Source organism: Camelina sativa, chromosome 5 (assembly GCF_000633955.1).
Source record: "Camelina sativa cultivar DH55 chromosome 5, Cs, whole genome shotgun sequence".
In the NCBI taxonomy this organism is placed as follows: Eukaryota; Viridiplantae; Streptophyta; class Magnoliopsida; order Brassicales; family Brassicaceae; genus Camelina; species Camelina sativa.
Window position 1 is genome coordinate 3,424,890 of NC_025689.1, and position 16,441 is coordinate 3,441,330.

Here is a 16,441-nt window from a genome sequence, read left to right on the forward strand (position 1 = left end):
TTTTTTTTTTTTTTTTTTTTTTTTTGTCAGAAAAGACAACGATTCTGTTTCAAAAACAGAGGAATTCAGATGAAATCTAACCTAACTAGGAACCAATCTGAAAAGCAGACAATATTTCTCAAAGTTTGTCAGACCAACTGTAAACTGTATTTTATTGAATCAAATAAATGGAAAACACTTCGAATTTTCCTAAAAGCTAGGCACATGCAAATATCGAAATCACTTTAGCATCGAATTCAGTCTTCAGATTACCTTTTTGGAAGAATCGAAGCGGTGTTTGGCAGAGATACGGAGTTGATCTACGTCAGGAAGTTCTCCGTAGAGCGCTCGGAACTGCTGGAGTGAAAGGTTAATGTCTTCGTCGGAAACATCGTATCCTCTGTCTCGGAGCATCTCCATGGTGGTTCGACGCGCCAAGTAATATTTGTGACACTCTACACTTGGTTTATTAATGGACGGTCCAACATCTATCTCTTTCCCTTTCCCCTCCATCGTCTCTCTCGGTTTCGGTGAAGGAAGCAAAGCTTTGAGCAGAGTGAAGTGGATTGAAAGATGACAAGACCCGTTGTCGTTTTGAGTAATCAATTTGCCCGTGACGCTGTTTTTGTGACAGCGAATGAAGTTTGCAACAGACTTGGATGGTAGCCAATCAACAAGCACGTGATGTAGTCAAAGGTGATTAAGCTGTAACTTTAGCGCACTTGACTTTTCAGTTTGCTTATCCATATGAAAAAGTGTTTAGTAACTGTTTTTTTTTTTTAACATGTAAAATTACAAACGTCAACGTGAAGAAACAATTGAGGCAATTAAGACATCACTTCTAGTATTTCAATAACTCAATGTACAAGAAAACAAACATTATAATTCAAAGAACACAACCAAACAAACATATCTAAAGTCAAAAGTCATATCTTTTCACATTTCACAACAAACATCAATCAAACGAACCCAATTACTAAAGACAACACTTGTTACAACGTACCAAACCATTCTCATTGCATCCATCACATCTCTTAAACCCATCTACTTGTTCCTCAAACACTTTAGTACTACCGCCACAATTAGTACACGGCACAAACCTTGCATCTCCGCAGCAATCACAAGCTCCCACGGTTTCACAAGCTGGAAAGCCTTTTAACATTTCTCCTAATTCGCCTCCATCGTTGAGTTTCTTGATCTCCTCAATCCCACCAATGCGGATACCTTTTATGAACACCTGAGGTAAACAAACTGGCTTCTCTTCGCCGAGTGCGATCTGAAGCTCTTTCCTGTATTTGGAGTCCATTGAGATGTCTCGTTCCTCTACAGCAACCTGAAACCCTCTCAGTATCGTTCTGACGCAACAGCAATCCTCATAAGTCTTTCGAATTCCTCTGAGGCTAGTGAAGTACAATACTATCTTGTTATTGTTATCTTCTGTCTCAAGCAATCTTGGTTTTTCTAGGTCTTCCAAATTCTGAGAACTCAGTGGACTCGAAGATGCAGACTCTGGTAGTGCCGACTGATTTGAGTGGCTGCAAGAGAAGGATCTAGTGCTACTGGTTTTGCCCAGTTGCTTAGAAGACAATGCTTTCTTGTAAGATGAGATGATATTAGGATCTAAGTCAGAGAGAAATGATTCTTCAGACATATGTTTCCACAGAGGTTGCTTAGGCTTAAAAGGCAACAATCTCCAATCTTCATCATCTTCTTCGATTCTTACGAATTCGTAAGACTCGTCCAATTTCAACGCACAACCATTACTACCAACGACTCGATTCTCGATGGGTTTAGAAAAAGAATCAAACTTTAGGGCGGAACTACGCTTACTTGTATCAGAATCCTCCAAATCGTCGAGGCCGTTCATGAGCTCCCATGTGTTGATCACTGAGTCAGGAGACAACGATTCGCGTGACTCCTCTGTTTCAGTCGTCTTCTTGTTACTACTCTTCCCTGAAACAGAGAGATGAGGCAGTGTTTGTCTTTCGGAAGCTCCGTCGAGAAGAAGAGAACCGTAAGTGGTGGACGTAAGGGAGACGAAATGGTGCGTATCGCCTTTTTTAGCCGGTGGATGATGAATCGACGGCATCGGAAACGTGAAAGCTTTAGCGACGGAAGAAGAGGAGACTTTGGAGTTGAGTTTCGTCTCCGGAGATGAATTCAAAGCCGAGGCTGAAGAAGAAGAAGAAGTTGTTTTAGAAGCAGAGGAACCCATGGATGGTTAGAAGAAGCAGAACAAATGTTAGTTTCTTAAACTTCTTTTTGATGGGTTTCTTGTACTTTTTCTTTTGTCGGAGAATAAATATAAAAGAGAAAGAGAAAGAGAGAGAGAGAAGAAACAGGTGGAAAGGAGCTGTCTATGTAAGTTAGAGGTGGAAGATGGTGAAAAACACTAAAGAAGACGATGCTGATGTTGATTCGTCGAGATCGCATTTGATTTGATTTGATAATTAAGGAAAGTATCCAATTTGATCCTTGTTTTTAGAGCGTAAATTCGGAAAATTAATAATGACTGACCCCAAAAAAAACAAAGTAAACTGTCAAGATCCTCAAAATTTGCATAACAGCTTCCAAAATGTGAACTAGCCTAATTATACTTTTTATAGGGAAATAGAAACAGAGCAAAATTACTTAGAAACTTTAATTCTTATAGAAAGAAGACAGTGATACTTTCCTAAGTTGCTTATTTAGTATACGTAACAGTAAAAACAGCATTAAAAGCTGACTATAGAAAGAGGACTAATTAACTTCATATGTTTTGAACTTTGAATCTTTGATTTTTGAGCTGAAATATTATACAATAGTAACAATATAAAGAACGAGATTTTCTTGGATTATCCCATACAACGTCAATAATCAACTACATATGTGGACACAAAAAGTTCAATATTCAGATTCCAGGGTCCAACACATACAAAGTAAAAGTTGAAATATTGTCTAGTGAAAATGAGCTGTGTGCAGTGTGCACTGATAGCTTTCTGTTATATGGGATTAAGAATAAAACAGGAAACTGAACTGCACAAGGAACACTCATTGAAGAATCCTTTTGGTACTTTGCCTTTTAGAAAGACAGGCAAAAATATTTTTGTATATATTAAAAAAATAAAATAACTGAAAGTAAAGAAAAATATCATTATCATAAACAAAAGCAAGATGGGCAAAAAGAAGATATTTTAATTTCTTTTTTTATGTATAAAAAGAATAAAATCTTGGTAACTTATCTGTAAAGAAAGACGCCCAAGGCGCTAAAATTAGTTTAGAAATTTCAAGATGTAACTTCTTTCTTGCTTTTACCCAAAAAAAAAAAAAAAGTGAATTCTACACTTATTTGCTTATAATTTCTTCATATGCCAAATTGGAACAGTTGTCTACACTTAAGCTATCTATGAATACCATCACCAGAGATGATGATCAATCTTGAGCTATTTGAATGATGATTCTCATTTCTCAACCAGAACCAGCAGGATTCTCAAGGAATGTAACTCATCACACTTTTGATGTAAATAGTACAATGTTGGAAAATAAGAACCAATAATAACACAAAGCCTTCTCTCAAATCAGCAGAACACACACAAACTAAGACGTGTAATATGTAATATCAAGGAGCAAACAAGTGACCTATACATTATATATTTATCTTCTTCCTCTACAATAAACCCAAATTACTCTTCAAATATATTTTGGGACGATTCTCACCGGGGGAAATTAAAAAAAGTTGAAAATCCGGAAGGGTGAAGAATGTATATAAAAACAACTGATCAACCAAAATGTGAATGATGAACACGTTCTCGGTCTCTGAGAGAACCGGCGATCTCGTCGGCGATGGACAAACATGTGAGAATCCACCCGCTCAAAGCAAACCACACCGTTTTGGTAAGAACCATCGCCATTTCTAAAGGCATCGCCATTATTAAACTCTCTCTATCTCAAAGCAAATATTACGAGCTCAGCTCACTTGGCAGAAGAGAAACCAACTACTGGGCAAGATCCATGTGGTTGGAGAGAAAGATAATATTAATGAATCATGCAAGAAAAACTCAGCACGTGGGACACGCGAGGATCTTTCCAGCAACAAGACGTCGCCACGTATTGATTCTGTTCACCAGCCGCGTCTCTTTCTGGCCAGTTATTACTTATTAGGACATATAGTTAGGAGACACGTCACTGTTCGACCAATAAAAAGAGACGGTCCGACCCAGTGGTTGGTCTATTAATATATATTTTTAAATACCAAAATAAATGTCAGCTTCTCTATAATTGGACACTTTTCTAACTAAAAATTATAATTTAACTTTGGAATTTTTCCCAATAATTTGGTTAATACTTCACAAAAAAAACAGAAATATTTGCATAAAAGAATAAGAAAAATGAGGAGACACAATGAATGTTACCCATGGTATTAATAATTGAAGATAATAAATCCAAGAAAACAATAATTTGATGGAGCGGCATCATAGTGGAAGCTTCCTTTTTATCATTATCAATTATAAATCATTTTTATTTTATTTTACATAGGTCTTTGATGATTACGAAACTATCCAAATTGGGGCTACTTATTTTGTTTCCCTTCTATTTAAACTTGGCAATTTATTATTTCAATTTTGTAAAACTAAGCAAACGATAGCTTCCACCATTGTTTGTTTGCGACTGCAAACCTCCGGTTAAGCCTGATCTAACTATATGCTGTAACTTCGATCATCGCTGTTTCCATTATAACATTAGTTGTCTGATTTTGTAGGGAAAAAAAATGTAAAAAAATGATGGTCCAATCGGAATCGGCTTACTGGGTCATAGTAGGCTCAGAAGGCAATGGCTCGTAATCCTTCCACCGTCAAGAGCGGGAGGTGTACGCTGCTCTGTGAAACCAGCCTCACGCGGTCTCCCCCACTCTAGAAGACATGTGATCCGAGCCTTCGCTCAAACCGCATGCCTCAACTCCCAACTTGGAATGGGCGAGCCAGAATATAGCCCACACCGAACCCGGCCCAATGAGATCGATCCAACGTCCCATCACCTTATTGTCTCCACTTGGATCACAAGCCCACGTTACTGAACTCGACGTACTATACTTGATAACTTCGCTATTATATACAACAACGAAATATTTTATTTCTCCGATGTGGGATAAAAAGCAATCACTTCGTTTCAAATCAGAAATTGTCATTAGATCTTTGGAGCTTGTTCGTATGAAAGGCCAAAACTTTCGATCACTTACTTCCAAGTTCTGGGGTCTCGTTACACACCTATCGTTGTGAACTTTCTGCGTTAAAAGTTTCAGACACAGATTCTTGGGGACTATGAGATGAGAGGATCTTAAAATTTTCTACGGTTCTTGAGCAAGACTATATAGTCTATATAGTTCTGTTAGTCTTGTTGATAAGATTCAATACTGATTCTCGAAAGCTCCAATCTTTGCAATAGTTTTGGATTCTTGAGCAAATGAATGTGGCAAGAAACTTCCCAAAAAAATCTTGTGGGTTTTGTAACAAGAAAAAACCAAGAAAGCTAATCTAGGGGAGATGACTAAAGAATAAATCCACTACTGTTTGCAAGTTTCTTTCGTCATCTCACTTTGAGGTTGCACTTCTCTTAGTGCTTCTTTTCTCTTTCAGATTCCTCATCTTTGCTGTTGCCTTTGAAGGATCATGCTGGTTTTGAGCCCTTGTTACTGTGCTATCACCTTAATGAAAAGAGAAAAACAAACAAGCAAGATACGAGATGACATAAGAATATAGATATAGTACAAACCAGACTTTTTGTGGCTCGTGGTGTTGAAAAAGGGTTTTGCTACTTACCACTATTTGAATTGTTTGAATCTTTAGACTCAGGTAGAAAATTCTGTCGCTCTGCTTTCTCCATTGTCTTTTTTTCCTGATGATGCTGCTGCTGGGGTATTATTACTGCTTGCAGCTCGTTGTTGTTTCCTCCATATTGCAGCTCGTTGTTGTTTCCTCCATATTGCAGCTCGCTGTTGATTCCTCCATATTGCAGCTCGCTCTTGTTTCCTCCATGTTGCAGCTCGGTGTAGGTTACTCCATATTGCAGCTCCTTGTTGTTTCCTCCATATTGTAGCTCGCTGTTGTTTCCTCCATATTGCAGCTCGCTCTTGTTTCCTCCGTGTTGCAGCTCCTTGTTGTTTCCTCCATATTGCAGCTCGCTCTTGTTTCCTACATGTTGCAGCTCGGTGTAGGTTACTCCATATTGCAGCTCTTTGTTGTTTCCTCCATATGGCAGCTCGTTGTTGGTTACTCCAGATTGCAGTAACTCTTCTACTGACAAGTTCTGCTGCAGATATGGCGGCTGATGTTGTCCATATGGGTCTTGTAGCGGGTACTCGGGTTGTGTTAGCATTTTTGCTAATGAAGGATCAAAGAACTTGAAATATGAGCCGCCATTTTCAATATTGTCCCCAAAACCAAACGTAGACATGCCACATAGGGCAGTAGGTGGTTGTGCAACAGGTGGAGCTCCTGGTGCAACTGTTGAAAATGCAGGATAGAAATCTATGGAGGAAAAAGAAAAGAAAAGAAGAGTGGTTCATAGAAATGCTTTAATGTAAAAGAGTTCAAACCATACGATATAAAGAGAAAAAGGTTTGAGTCTGTTCTTTACCGAAAAGATCATTAGATATAGGGTATTGATTTGAAGCTGCTGGTGCAATGGGGTGAGCTCCAAGATTACCTATGGGGGAAAGAAAAAGAGAGTGATTCGTAAAACTGCTTAAGTAGAAGTCTTAAAACAAATGATAGATAAAGAGAGAAAGATATTGAGTGTTTACAAGGAAGATCATAAGGTGTAGACCATTGATTTTGCTGACAATTAGGAGTCTGCAACTGGTTAACTACAAAACAGAGAAACATAAGTAATCGAGTTTTCGTGCAGCTGCAGTCATGACGTATAAGCTACGCAATGTAATAGATATCAAACAAAACAAACTCAATATTGAAAAAAAGAGAGAAAGTTTGAGTCTTTTTCTTTACAGGTAATACCATTGGATGTAAACCATTGATCAGTAGTTGGTGGTGCAAAGGTTGGAGCTCCAAGATTGTTACCTATTGGGGAACGAAAAGGATAATCATTCACAAAAATGCATGAGTAGAAGTGAGCTAGAGAGAGAAATATTGAGTCTCTTCTTTACAAGCATAAATATTAGGTGTAGTAGAGCATTGATATTGATTAAATTGATGTTGCTGGTCATTAGGACTCTGCAACTGGTTCACTACAAGTTCAAGCTTTGCAATGTTGGCATTGTCAGAAGTGCAAGAAATAGAGTTTTTCGAGTAGGAATATATTTATCTTGTGACTTTACCTGTTGGACCATTTGTATCACCCAATGCCAACATTGCAAAGCTTGAAGGGCTCAACTCTGACGACATATCAGCTGCACGATACAATGCAAGAGACATTAAACAAAACAAAAAAACAAACCCAAATTTTCAACAAGTTATGTACTTTTGGATATGATGCATCATTAGAAGAGAGGTTTACAAGGTGTATTAGCTAGTTCCTCCGAGAGAATTTGATTAAGTAAATTCATGACTGCAGCTGCACAAAGACAAAAGAATATATAAGCGAATCTTCGACAAAATCGAGTGGTAAAACAATCCAAAAGTAGAGTGTGTTCCTTGTGTTTTTTAAACGTACGTGGTGCAGTAGCAATATCAAACTGTCCATCCTTGAGCATCTTAATTCCTTGCGTTCGAAGCAAACTGTTGCACTCCTTTATCTGACGCCTTACTTCGAGTGCTAAGTAGTAGCGTTCGAAAAACTCCGGACTCAGTTCCTGAAGCCCCTCCCAAACTAAATATATAGAGAAAACAAGAGAGTTCAAGATTTTAATAAAGAAGCACGTACGTAATCAAACTGGCATATAAATTATAAGATATATTACTCTCTTTGGTGATACGGTGAGGAATCTTGTGATTGTCACGGATATATGTCACCGTTTCTTCAAAAGTCATGTATTTGCAAATACATTCTTCGATTTCGTTCTGAATCTGAAACAGAACAACAACAATCTCACGATATGAAGCAGAGTAGGTGACGTGTAAGTGTAATGATAAGCTACAGAGAGAGAATCATGAATTGTTTTTTTAGAGTCTGTGTAGCTAGAAAGTAAGAATTTTAACACCTTGTCTGCGGTCTCAGCTGCAGCATCACGTAGGGAGCTGGAGAGAAGATTGTGACGAGATGGTTCGCTCATAACTTCTTTAGAAGGAACCTGATGAAGAAAAAAAGAAAGGAGTCTCTCTATTTCAGGAATGATAAAGAAAGTGAAAGATTCTCTCATCATGTTAGGTTGAATATTAGCGATAAACTCGGTAACAAGAATTAGGATTAGAGAATATTTTACAAACGTTAACGCCGTCAAGATATGAAAATTAAAACAAAGAAAAGAACCGCTTCGGCGACGTTAAAGAGAGAAAAATAAGGAGATAAGAAAAGAGAGGACGAATGATACGAACCTGGTTTTGAGAATTTCTTGTTGTTGTTGTTGTTGTTGGTCTTTTGTGTTTCAACGGAAAGGGTTCGAGAATATTCATAGTATTCGATTCTTCACACGCTTACTTGGCTTCATATATCATCAATTCATCATCTGCGGGGGCTTCTGTGTGAAACAGTTTCGTACGATGCTTGCAGACTCGAGCTGGTGAAACCGATGACAAATAAGATTTTTGTAAGATATAGAAGAAACAAAGCTTTTGTGAAGAAAAATTTGAGAGAAATTAGAATAAGAAGAATTAATATACCTTAAAAGGGTTTTCTTTTCGTTTGAAAACTGGTAAACAAAAATATAATATTGAATTTTGTTTAATATTTTAATATAATAACAACCCTGATTCCGTTAAATAACAGGCTGAATATTTTTCTCCCGCAGTTCTCTCCTCTCACTCTTTTTGCTTTCTTACTGTTACTTAAATTAAAACGGAAAAGATTTATAGATCCAATCTTTTTACAATTGTGTCGATATAATAACCGAATAGTACTTTATTTAACCAAAATTCACTAAAAAAATCTTATATTTATAATATTGACTAAAAGTAAAGAAATTCTTTAGAAAATCACACTTAATTTTCTTTTTTTCAAAAATACCACTATTATTTTTTTTTTATTAATCGACACATTTTTAAAAATTTTCCAAAAATACCACAAACACAATTTAAGGGTGTAGTTTTATTTTATTTGGGGTTTATATTTGATTGTTAAAATTTTTAGTTTTAGTTTTGTGGTATTTTTGGAAAAAATATATTTTGATGATATTTTTTTTAAATAAAACTAAAAATAGTATTTCAGTAGTATTTATGAGAATTCCCTTAAAAATTTAACTGTTTATGTTTATTTTGTGTAAATAAGTTTTTGTCTACTAAACCAAATCCCATGTTCTATCTGAAAGGCTCTATCTGAAAGACTGAAAAGATCTATTTTTCCAAAACCGAAACCTAAATTATCCGAACCAAGTAACTAAAGTTTTTTTTTAGTTTTGATATTAATCCACTGTAAGCTATGTACTGAGCATCTCCAGTGGTCATTCTATGGAAATATCTATAAAAATAAAAAAAATACTGTGTAAAGAAAAAGAAAGAAAGAATGATATTTTTAATGTTTGAACAGGAGAAATAATATCTAGACATTTTACATCCTCAAATCATGGGATGTCTTAAAAATTAATTTTAATTTATTTTGATAAGTATGACCGATAATGATGGTCGGATCTGTTAAGCAAAATAACTCATTTTCCGCAACAAACAAAATATTAAGCATCAAGTAAATTTTATTTACTCTCGAGATAAGAGAAGAAGAAACGTAAACAAAAATGGGAATTTGCTGATTTTCACATAATGAACTAGGGGTGGCATTCGGGTTCGGTTCGGGTAATTCGGGTTTCGGGTAATTTGGGTTTATAATTTATAGAATCATATAGGTATTATGAAAATTTCGGTTCGGGTTCGGTTCGGGTTTTTTCGGGTTCGGATCGGTTCGAGTATTTTTTCGGAATACCGAAATATATCTGATATGTTTTGGGTTCGGTTCGGTATAAGTATTTTTTATCCATTTAGAATCAAAATACCGATATATAACTAAAATACCTGATATAGAAATTGAATATATATATTAATTTTTATGAAGTTATAACTAAAAAATCATATCAAAATAACTAAATCAAAGTTAGAAACTAAAGACAAGCAAAACAAGCAAGAGAAAATATAATATCCAAAACATAAACAAGTAGTAGAGTAGTAACACCCAAAATCAAATTCAAAAGTCTTATAAAAGCTAGAAGTAGGTATTGAGATCATTGAAATAAACAACAAGAATTAAAGAAAAAATCGGTTGCATATGGTGAAGCATTGTAGGCATCTTCAATGTGGTGAAGCATTGTACTAATTGGGTACATATGTGAAATGATAAACAAGGTTCGGATATACATGGATACTAATTGGGTATCGGTTCGGATCGGGTAATACCCAATACCCAAAAGTATGTACAATTAAGATCCAATTAGTATATTGGAGAAGATCCATACCCAATCCGAACCGGGGTTTTTCGGTTCGGTTCCAATACGGATATTTCGGGTCGGGTTTTTTGCCCAGGCCATGAACTATAACAAGTGACAACCAATCATCATCTACATATTATCTCCCTTTTTCATTTTCTATAGCAACCCTGTATTTACCAGAAGAAGCATTTCCTACAAAGAACCTATAAAAAACACCATTGAAGTTGTGCAGGGATACTGAGAAAGAAAGACACAAAGGGTCAGACCGAGGTTGTGATATCATTGTATTTAGGACGTGACCGATCCGTAGATATCACTTCTTCCATTGCTTTCCTCTTATTACTACTACTACTACTCACCATCGTTTCAAGTTGTTCGGATTCAAGTTCTTGATGGAGAGGCAAGATCTCAATTACTGCTTCTTCTTCCTCTTCTATCTCCGGTTTAGAAACTTCACTCTCCTCTTCTTTAGCTGGTTTCTCACTTTCTTTCTTCAATTTGGTTTTCATCATATGAGGTTTCAACTTTGTAAGATCAGCCAACTTTACTGGTTTCAAGAAAAACTCTTCAGCTCCTTCTTCAAGACATCTGTTGAAAAGAGGAAACCACAACTTACATCAACACTAAACTCCACATCCATTGCATACAAAAGTCAAAAATTTCAGCATAGTTTTAAGTTAAGAATCAAATAATACCCCAACTTGACTAATTCCAACTCACAAATCAGCAAGACTCAGTTTTTTTTAATCTTAAAGAAACAGAGACCATTCATTACCTGGAGATTCTTGCAGGAACGTTCTCAGAAGACATTATGACTACAGGTATGCTTTTAAATGCCGCTGATTCCTATACACAACAATCATGTAAAAAATTTCTCAGAAGCAAATACAACAATGGCATAAAAGAAAGCTTTTTTTTTTTTTTGGTGAGTGGGTGGGAGAACAATATTCTAAAAATGAGATTTTCTCCATTTGACATTCTCATTTTTTTTAAAAAACTCAAAAAGATAAAAACTTTATTTCTTTTTCTAGAAAACGAATTTTGCCAGAGATGGGAGGAAAAGACAGTAACCCAATTTGAGAAAAATATACCTTAACTTTCTTGAGCAAATCATAACCAGTCATGCCAGGCATACAGTAATCTGTAATTATAAGATTTATTTCAACTTCCTGTCCAAAAGCCACCACAAATTACAACCAAATTTCAATAACCTGTAAATTTCGAAAGTACCCAAATTGAAATTATGTAAAAGGATGAAAAAGACTGAACCTGATGAATATGGGGTGATGTAGAGAGTACATTTGGGTCTTCATCATCTACTCTCAAACCAAGAAATTCGAGAGCTTTAGAGCCTGAATCAACTGTAGTCACTGCAAAACAAGAACCAAAACACATTTAAAAAAACGAAGCTTTCTCCAATACATAAAAGCATAAAGCTTTTGGTTTTTACCTTGACATGAAGACTTTTGGAGCAACCTCTCAATCATTTTCCGATCAAAGAGACTATCATCAACAGCTAAAACATGGAACTGTGACTCTGTTTCCATACCCATTGCTGATATTGAATCGAAAACCTTTTTTAAGATCTGGAATCTATACAATCTACAAAACCCAGATGCAAAGTTTTCAACTTTCTTCTTTTTTTATCTTAGAAAACTAAAAGTTTCCGTTTTTTTTCTTCCCCCGGAAAATGTTGAGAGTTCTCTTTCTTCAGAATGAGCTTAAGATAGGAAGAGAGGAGAAATTAAAAAAAGGGGTCTTTGTATTTTTTTCACCCCAAATCTCGGAGAGAGAGAGAGAGAAGAGAAGAGAAAGGCAATAAAAGGAAAATAAAACTAAAATTTTGGGATCTAGCTTTGGTTTATACGAAGTAAAGCAAGTTTTAAGGGATCAAAGTTAAGGAGACAATGGAGAGAAAGAAATAAACTTTGGTAATGGATTAAAATAATGAAAAGAAATCTATTCGAAGATTTTAATTGATTTGTTTACTTCACCATAGACTTTTTTATTTATTTTTTTTAAAGATAAGAGGATGATGTATTTAAATATGTATATACACTACCACAACCACATGCATTCCAATTGGTTGTTTTTATCATCCATATAAAGTATAGTATGTCCAAAAGGTTAATAATTTTTTTTGGGGGTATTGGTTTAGGATTTAGAAAGAATTTTAATGATTTTGTGTTTTTAAAATTTTTGCTGATTTTTAAAATCATAGAAAATTAGAAAGTAAAAATGAAAGATTCTATAAAAGATTGTTTAGGAAGTTATTTTAAATTTTGTTGATTTGTGTTTTCTAATCTTGTAAAATCTTTCATAAAATCTTTCAAAATCTTTCTATTTGATGAAAGAGTTTTCATGGCTTTTGTTATAAAGGAAATGATATAAAATCCTAAACCAATAACACAAAATTTGAATTCATTAACAATCCAAGATTCTTTTGTTTTAATTGAATAACATAAAACTTTTAATGACTTTATAAGACTCTTAATCCAATAACACTAGATTTATCAAGATTTTAGATAATTTTTTACAAATCCACAACCAATAACACCAAATTTTTAAAAAAATTTAAAAGCCTTGATTGAATAACAACATAGTATTTTACATAACTTTTAAAGTCATTAAAATTCTTTCTAAATCCTAAACCAATAACCCCTTAATGTTTTTAACTTAGCTTGAGTTTGATTTGTTACTGTTTTTATTTACAACATTACATTTAAAATATACATATATATTAATACAAAACTTTGAAATAATTTGAAATGGTCCTGAATTGTAAGAGTGATGTAGCGTAAAAGTATTTTCGTCGGACCACGAAAATTTAAAATATATTCATCGACTCCTATTTCTTTCTATTTTTTGCATTTTTATGTTGTGGGGTTTGTGGATTCATGCGAGTCGATGTGACGTGTTATGCTGCGTATCATTTACTTATTGGATGTATTTTTTTATGTTGTTTTTGTATCAGTTTTTATGGGTTCTGACTGGCATCATATAATCACAGTATAAATGTGGGTGGTCTAGGATTATATAATATTCATATTAGTAAATTATATTGATAAAATGTTACATATGATTGGTAACATAAAGTCAGTCAAAAAAAAATTTAATATTAGAGATTAAAAAAAAAAACAGAGATGAATATTAGATGTATAAAGTATACTATTGTAATAGTAATTTTGATATTAGAAGTATTATTGATATGTATACCAATCCTGAACTGTATATTAATTAGAAAATAAAGGTAACCTAAAGTTGAAATAGTGGTGCCGCCGTGCCGGCGATCGTATTATACTTAGCAATAAGATTCGTTGACAAAAGGATTAAGAAAAATGTACTAACAACAACAGTTAGGTAGTGGCAAAGACATGGCAATGTTCACTTGATTCTCTGCCAAAGATTTGCCTCCCATGGTCATGCCCATCATCGCAACTATCACCATCCATCATCATCTTCATATGGAGGACACGTATCCAAAGTATGGTAGACATATGAAAAGCCCCTCCGATTACCATACTCTCTTATTGGTCTAGTGGGTTCCATATTGTCCATCTCACTTTCCACATTTCCTTGATCTCTTTTATTTTTCTTCATAATTTTCATATTATATTGTCAATTTTTTTTGTTTATTCGTTTCCGCAACAAAATGACAATGGCTTTTTAATCTTGTTTGTTAACAAATTATTGGCTATTTCAGTTTCTTTTAAAAGTTAAAAGAAAATTTGCTCGTTTCACTCATAGATTTATATATGTAATAAATTTTAACATGTTGCAGTGTTGACCTGATTAAGATTAATGAACGTTTCACTCATATTAGTATTTATCTATATATGTATTAAGATATGTAGCATTGTTGACTTAATTAAGATTTAATTATATATGTATTAAGATATGTAGCATTGTTGACTTAATTAAGATTTAATTATATATGTATTAAGATATGTAGCATTGTTGACTTAATTAAGATTTAATTATATATGTATTAAGATATGTAGCATTGTTGACTTAATTAAGATTTAATTATGTGATAAAAAATCGTTATACGATTGATATTTATATAGATTACATGTCTAAATCAAATGTCAACATAAAAAATGATAATTTTTTAGTTGATTGAGTGAGACTTTTTTTTTTATGTGAATAGTTTTAATATTTGTAACATAACCACATACAAAACGTATTTTTTTCAAATAGAGAGAGTGTCATATTTGAAATATGAATTCATCATATGGTCAGAACTCAGAACAGTCTCTCTCGGCCTAACAAACATGTCGTTAATTACCGCCACACTGAATTTTAAACAAATAAATTGAATTCAATAGTCGAAGAGATCAAGAAAGCAAGAGTCAGAGGATCGTGGTGTTGACTAAAAAAGCGATTCGACGAATTAATGGAGTTATCATGAAATTGTAATGCACGATGTGTCGGGAAGACATAACTTTCAATTTCAAAAACCCTAAATATAGTCAAATAGATCTTCAATGGAGATCTTGTCTCTTGAAACTTCAGCAGAACCGTCCATGACTCTTTGATGATAGAGGACCCCTCCTCCGCTTCAACACATTCATAACTTCATCATCACAACTTTTGACCCTACAATTTTACAAAATAGACAAATTTGTAGAAGACGACGTCTATGAAATTAGTTAGTGGGGGTTAAAATGAAAACACTAAGTGGATTTAAATCGGATCACACACATACATTAACTAAAAAATAAATTGTAACAAATGTGTAAGTCAACACAAGTGATCAGTTGAGCTTTGTCTATAATTAATTGTGTCTACGTCTACATAAAACAAAACAAAACTTAGCAGTATCTCTTTCAATTTTTTAAAAAAAAAAAAAAAAAAAATTACTATGATTGTAACTTTTACCACGCAGATATATATGGAAATAGGAGTGACGGTGACCAGTACCTTCCTGTCTTCGGGCTTTTTTGGCGTTCATGGTAGTGCTCATTTTCCTCTGTTTCTCAATGTTTTTCTTCTTCAACAGTAAAAAAAGAATAATTAAAAAAGAAATTAACGAGTTGGTGGAATCTTTGTGTCTCTATCATCTTGTCATGAGTCGTGTGTTATGTCTTATGTGTATTGTGAGCTCACTAATTAACGACGAAAAAACGTTTTCGATAATTTATTATCAAAATTTTTAGAATCCGTCTAATAATTAACCAAACAAATTAAAGTAAATATTTGACTTGTTCTACACATATAATAATAAGTACATACGATCTTTACTTTGAAATTTTCCTACTCTATGATTTGACTGGTTGAAAGAAACTTATTGGTGTAGTTATCAAATCTTATTCGGCGAATATTTAGTATTTGACTTGTAATTTTGATATTATTTGAGACTAAGCACACAATTATATCCATGTGCATAATATTATAAGATTTAAGATTGGTATAAATGCAAAGTCAATGTCACGAATATTATTAACGCATAGAGAGACGTTGGCATGTGACATGAGAGAAGATACGGTGGATCGTATCTGGTGGCCTCCTCCATCTTTGCTTTATGTTAATATATTTTATAACTTTTATTTTCTGGCTAATACTAAAAGACAAAAACAAAAACTTTTTAGGGAGGGAGTTAAGCATTAAGAAGTTTCTCGAGCAGTGACGAATTTTTACAAAGAAGAAAATAAAGTAAAGATTTAAGAAGCAATCGCAAATATTGGAGTACAAGTCGGGGTCGGGTTGGGTGCGTGTTACGAGTGCTTTAGACTTTAATTGTGTGTTATATTAACGTTATGGATAATATGTTACTTAGAATCACTCAATTAATAAAACAAAATGAGTATCGATACGTGTTACGAGTGGTTGTACCCAATCGGTCTTATAACTCACAAAATATGTTAATATTTTCATGTATCGATAAACTCACATTATTATTAGTATATGTGTTTATTTGTTTGGGTGTGTATAAATTAGTATCGAATCACGTTAGCTCACGGT

General features: G+C 34.1%; 5 protein-coding genes across 6 annotated transcripts in view; all 5 read right to left on the minus strand.

Moving 5' to 3' along the window:
• LOC104785253 (DNA-directed RNA polymerases IV and V subunit 5B) overlaps nt 1-572 on the minus strand; it is a 2,064-nt gene extending 1,492 nt beyond the window's left edge. Inside the window, exon 1 of one of the 2 annotated variants that reach the window (XM_010510428.2) lies at nt 253-572. In XM_010510428.2, the coding sequence (XP_010508730.1) occupies nt 253-492 (240 nt within the window). In that variant the 5' untranslated portion in view covers nt 493-572. The remainder of the gene's footprint in view (nt 1-252) is intronic. The other variant, XM_010510427.2, reaches the window with a different exon arrangement.
• LOC104785254 (uncharacterized protein At3g28850) lies at nt 798-2,485 on the minus strand. The gene has a single exon (XM_010510429.2). The coding sequence runs from the start codon at nt 2,192-2,194 to the stop codon at nt 956-958; it is 1,239 nt and encodes a 412-aa protein (XP_010508731.1). The 5' UTR covers nt 2,195-2,485; the 3' UTR covers nt 798-955.
• On the minus strand, nt 5,321-6,474 carry LOC109133000 (stress protein DDR48-like). Its single transcript, XM_019245527.1, has 2 exons — nt 5,775-6,474; nt 5,321-5,659 (listed from the first exon to the last, which is right to left on the minus strand). Exons 1-2 carry the CDS (start codon nt 6,406-6,408, stop codon nt 5,547-5,549), a joined length of 747 nt encoding a protein of 248 aa, XP_019101072.1. The 5' UTR covers nt 6,409-6,474; the 3' UTR covers nt 5,321-5,546.
• Nucleotides 7,451-8,125, minus strand: LOC104785255. Its single transcript, XM_019245183.1, has 3 exons — nt 7,871-8,125; nt 7,624-7,779; nt 7,451-7,524 (listed from the first exon to the last, which is right to left on the minus strand). The coding sequence occupies exons 1-3, from the start codon at nt 7,938-7,940 to the stop codon at nt 7,451-7,453; spliced, it is 300 nt and encodes a 99-aa protein (XP_019100728.1). The 5' UTR covers nt 7,941-8,125.
• On the minus strand, nt 10,277-12,404 carry LOC104785256 (two-component response regulator ARR8). Its single transcript, XM_010510432.2, has 5 exons — nt 11,928-12,404; nt 11,747-11,847; nt 11,569-11,646; nt 11,253-11,323; nt 10,277-11,065 (listed from the first exon to the last, which is right to left on the minus strand). The coding sequence occupies exons 1-5, from the start codon at nt 12,028-12,030 to the stop codon at nt 10,738-10,740; spliced, it is 681 nt and encodes a 226-aa protein (XP_010508734.1). The 5' UTR covers nt 12,031-12,404; the 3' UTR covers nt 10,277-10,737.